The sequence below is a fragment of the Coptis chinensis genome, chromosome 7 (assembly GCF_015680905.1).
Source record: "Coptis chinensis isolate HL-2020 chromosome 7, ASM1568090v1, whole genome shotgun sequence".
In the NCBI taxonomy this organism is placed as follows: domain Eukaryota; kingdom Viridiplantae; phylum Streptophyta; class Magnoliopsida; order Ranunculales; family Ranunculaceae; genus Coptis; species Coptis chinensis.
The window spans coordinates 91,054,213-91,059,015 of record NC_141462.1 but is presented as its reverse complement, the minus strand read 5'-3'; the positions used below and the strand labels follow the sequence as shown (position 1 = coordinate 91,059,015).

General features: G+C 39.7%; 1 protein-coding gene across 1 annotated transcript; it reads left to right on the top strand.

Annotated features, from left to right (window-relative positions):
* Positions 1-346: 346 nt before the first annotated feature.
* On the top strand, positions 347-4,139 carry LOC147489904 (receptor-like protein 7). The gene has a single exon (XM_086571316.1). It carries the CDS (start codon positions 543-545, stop codon positions 3,939-3,941), a length of 3,399 nt encoding a protein of 1,132 aa, XP_086427442.1. The 5' UTR covers positions 347-542; the 3' UTR covers positions 3,942-4,139.
* The last annotated feature ends 664 nt before the right edge of the window (positions 4,140-4,803 follow it).

Below are 4,803 nucleotides of genomic sequence, written 5' to 3'. Positions count from 1 at the left end.
TTAAAATTATTTCCTTTCCATTCCATTCCATAGTGGACCACCCATTTTATTTCCTTTCCTTTCTATGAGTTAAAATTTAACAAACACACCCTTAGTTACCAAAACAAAAGATTTCGACTGAAACACATCAAGAAGACGGTTATACAATCTCAATCTCAAAGAGAATCTAATGAGATTGGGTGCGTCCACACAAGTTGACTCTCTGAATCCGGACTCATTATAAAATACTGTTGCCGGACTGTAGGTCAGGGTCTGGATTTAAAATAGTAAAAGATGTGATGGACATTGAATATCAACACATCATAGTCAATTGCCAGCTTTTCCCAATACCCCAAACGTTCAAAGCCTCACACAAAGTCAAAAAAAACGCGTAATTCCAAACTTTGACGGTTCTTATTCTTCTCAGCCTCTTCTCCATACTCTTCTTCATCCTGTTCTTGTGATTTTCATAATCTTTCAGTTCAGTTGCGAAAAACCCAAAACAATAAGCTAACCAAGTCTTCATCTGCCAATCTCATGGGAGTCACTCTTGATAATCACCAATGAGACTTCTACTAATTTCATGGCTTGTAATGTCTTCATTTCTCTCAATTCTGTCCTGCACTTTAGTTTACGGGCAATGTCTCGAGGATCAGAAGGCATTATTACTTAAATGGAAGCAAAATATCACATTCTCAAACCTTACATCTTGGGATTTGAATACCGATTGTTGTTCTTCTTGGGACGGTATCAAATGCGACAAGGATGGTCATGTAATCAGTATTGACCTCAGTAACAAATCCATTAGGAGTGGTGTTGAGAATACTAGTAGTCTTTCTGAGCTTGGGTTCCTAAAGAGCTTGAACTTGTCTTCCAATAACTTCAATTCTACGATTCCATCTGGTTTGGACAGGCTTGTTAACCTGACTCATCTCAACCTATCAAATTCGGGCTTTGCTGGGCAGGTACCAATCGAGATTTCACGTATGAAAAGGTTGGTTTCACTCGATCTTTCTACTCTTTTCGCAGGCTCAAATCCTTTAAAACTTGAAAAACCAGACCTTAAAACACTTGTTAAGAACCTGTCTGAGTTGAGAGAACTCTATCTTGATGGTGTGAATGTGTCAATGAATAGGAAAGAGTGGTGTCAGAGTTTATCATCTGCCCTCCCCAATCTGGAAGTATTGAGTTTGTCAAGTTGTTCACTTTCAGGGCCTTTTGATTCCTCACTTCTAAATCTTAAATCACTCTCTGGACTTGCACTTAGTCAGAACAATATCACCGCTGATGTACCAGAGTTTTTTGGAAATTTCTCCAAATTGTCATTCCTACGTATTGGTGGTTCTGGGTTGATAGGAAAATTTCCAGAAAAAATCTTCCAATTACCATTACTACGAAGTCTGGACGTATCCACGAATCCAAATCTCCAAGGCTCTTTGCCAGAATTCCCAGAAAGTGGATATCTTGAGAACTTAGTACTGTCTAACACAAATTTTACAGGAAAACTTCCCGTGTCAATCGGAAATCTAAGATTCTTGTCAAAATTAGAGCTTCCAAATTGTGGTTTCAGTGGGTCAATACCAGCTTCCATGTCGAACCTCACTCGACTGCAGTACTTAGACCTTTCATCCAACAATTTCACTGGAACACTCCCTTCCTTTGGTTCATCTGAAAATCTCACCCTAGTAAACCTTGCTCATAATCAATTGGCTGGATCTATATCTACTTCTGAATGGAGTGGGCATCTCAAATTTGTAAGTCTGAACTTACGAAACAATTCGTTCAATGGGACAATCCCATCCACTCTATTTACCCTGCCATCATTGCAGATGTTGGACCTGAGCCAAAATCGATTCACTGGTCCGCTTAGCGAGTTTCATAATGGATCTTCTTTACTGTTGGATACTCTTGACTTAAGTGAAAATATGTTAGAAGGGTCATTACCTTCGTCATTTTTCAATCTCACCAGTCTGAAAATGTTGTCACTTGCTTCGAACAACTTCAGTGACACCTTAAGACTAGATAGGCTTCAGAACTTGAGAAACCTATCCAATCTCGATCTTTCAGGTAGCAAGTTATCGATCGATTCCAGTGGTACAAATTCTGCATTGTTCCCACAAGTAGGCACATTGAAATTGGGTTCTTGCAACCTGAAAACATTTCCGGGATTCTTGAGGAACCAGTCCACATTGAGCTATTTAGACCTGTCCAACAACCAGATTGATGGGAAAATGCCCAATTGGATTGGGCAGATAGGTAAAGGAAGTTTACTTCACTTAAATCTCTCTTTCAACTTCCTGGAGGATCCTGACCAGCCATTACCTAAAGTTCTTTTTAACTCATCATTGGCTGTCGTTGATTTACATTCAAACTTGCTCCAAGGGCCACTACTGCCTATTCTACCACCATCCGCCACCTTCCTAGATTACTCAAAGAACAACATTACTTCCATCATTCCAACAGATATTGGTTCATACCTCAAATTTGCAATTTTCTTCTCACTTTCACGCAATTCTCTTAGTGGGAAAATCCCTTTATCAATGTGCAATTCTACTTTTCTTCAAGTTCTTGACCTTTCAAATAACAGTTTGAGCGGCCCAATACCCACCTGTCTTGGTAACATTTCGACCCTAAGAGTATTGAATCTGCGGAGCAACAATTTCACTGGCACTATGCCTGAGACTTTCCATCAAGAATGTAGCTTGAGAACACTTGATCTAAATAATAACACATTAGAAGGCAACGTGTCAACAGCTCTTTCTAAATGCTTAATGCTAGAAGTTCTGGATGTAGGGAACAATCAGATGAGTGATCATTTCCCTTGCTGGTTGGGAAAACTGACTAATTTGCGAGTTCTTATTTTACGATCCAATAAGTTTCGAGGTTCCATTCCACCAGAAAAAAATAGTAGTACCTTCCCAATGTTGCAAATCATTGACGTCTCTTCCAATGATTTTACCGGTAATCTACCTTCGGAAAGATTTTTGAGTTTGAAAGGAATGATGACTGATGAGGAAGAAGCACAGTCGAACTACAAGCACCAGATTCTAAGATTTGGATTCCTCGAACTTAGCCGACTGTACTATCAGGACTCTGTGACAGTTACAAGTAAAGGGCTACAGATGGAACTGGTGAAGATCCTAACCATCTTCACCTCCCTTGATATGTCTAACAACAATTTCACAGGAGAGATTCCAGATGCAATAGGAAATCTCACATCACTTTATGTCCTTAATTTGTCAGGCAATGCCCTCACAGGTTCAATTCCAAGGTCTTTGGGAGATCTCAAACAGCTTGAGTCATTGGATCTTTCAACAAACAATCTGAGTGGAGAGATTCCTTCACAGTTGGCAGATTTATTTTTCCTTTCAGTGTTAAATCTCTCATTCAACAACTTTGTTGGCAGAATCCCACAAGGCCGCCAGTTTCAAACTTTCAATGGAAATGTGTTCGAAGGAAATAAAGGGCTGTGTGGATCTCCACTGTCTACAACTTGTGAAAATGTCACTCAGTTGGCACCATTGCATCCGACATCTAGAAAACAGAGTTCGGAACCTACCAACGTTGACTGGCAATTCATAGCTACTGGAATTGGATACGGGGCAGGCGCTGCAATGGCTGTCACCCCACTATGGTTTTGGACTAAAGGGAGAAAATGGTACGACGAACAAATTGTAAGAGTGCTTCTACTTATGTTTCCATCATTACTATACAACAACTGCGACAATGGGAGGGACAACACAATCACAGAGGAAAGTTCAGAGGCGGCAGAGCCTGGAGATGATGAAGAGCTCACAGAAGAAACAAACGACTATGACGATGATGAGAAAAATATGCTGGAGGAGCATCGTGGCCAATATTGTGTCTTCTGTACTAAACTGGATATTACTAGGAAAAGGGTCATTCATAATCCCAAGTGCATTTGCCATGTTACACCACAAAACTCTTCGGCTTTCCTATAAAACCTCAAGTTGCAAAAATGTCGATGACTTGTTCAGTTTTATGTTGTTGTATTGTATATAAAACACAGGTAGAATCAGCCTCATTTTATTGGGGGTGATGAGAGTTATAGAAACGCCATTTACTGTGATGTCTACTTTTTGTAATAGTATTACTGTAAGTAAGCACAAGAAAACATTCACTAGAGAATTTCATCAAAACATTTGCATGTAACACTATATACTGAAATACATTGTTAAAAAAAATGGTAATTTGTTAATGAGGAATTGGAACAGGGAAGAGAAGTACATTAGTCACCGTTTAGTTGAGTTCTTGAAGCTGAGGTGGGTGAGGTGACTTGACCATAAAGTCAATGCTTTAGACCTGCTGTGAACAAGTGCTTTGAAAATTTGGTGAATGTGATAATGTGACTCTGGAGAAGAGCTAATAATATTGAGAAGTATGCTATTTTTTAAGGTAGTTTAATTGGGCACTCATCAAATTGGGCAACCCAAAAAAAAAAGAAATTTTACAAGTTTGTCATATTACAAGTTTGCCATCAAAGCCCAGGCCCAACTACCAATTCAACCGGTCTTGCCATAACGAAATCCTCGGGTCGTTTGAGTGTACACTCAAACGGTCTCGCCATGTCGTTTGAGTATACACTCAAATGATACCACAATGTCGTTCTAGTGTATATCCATGCGGTTTGAGCTTGTCGTTTGAGAATTGGCTCTCTGGAATCTCCATGGAACGGTCTAATCGTGTCGTTTGAGTATACACTCAAACGGCTTAAACATATCGTTTGAGTGTACACTCAAACGGTTTGGCCATATTGTTTGAGACAGAGCTCTCTGTTTTTTCCATGGATCGGTCTGATCATGT

Bases quoted from the DNA above. Each gene is read 5' to 3' on its own strand.
- LOC147489904 (XM_086571316.1), top strand. From the start codon at position 543: ATGAGACTTCTACTAATTTCATGGCTTGTAATGTCTTCATTTCTCTCA.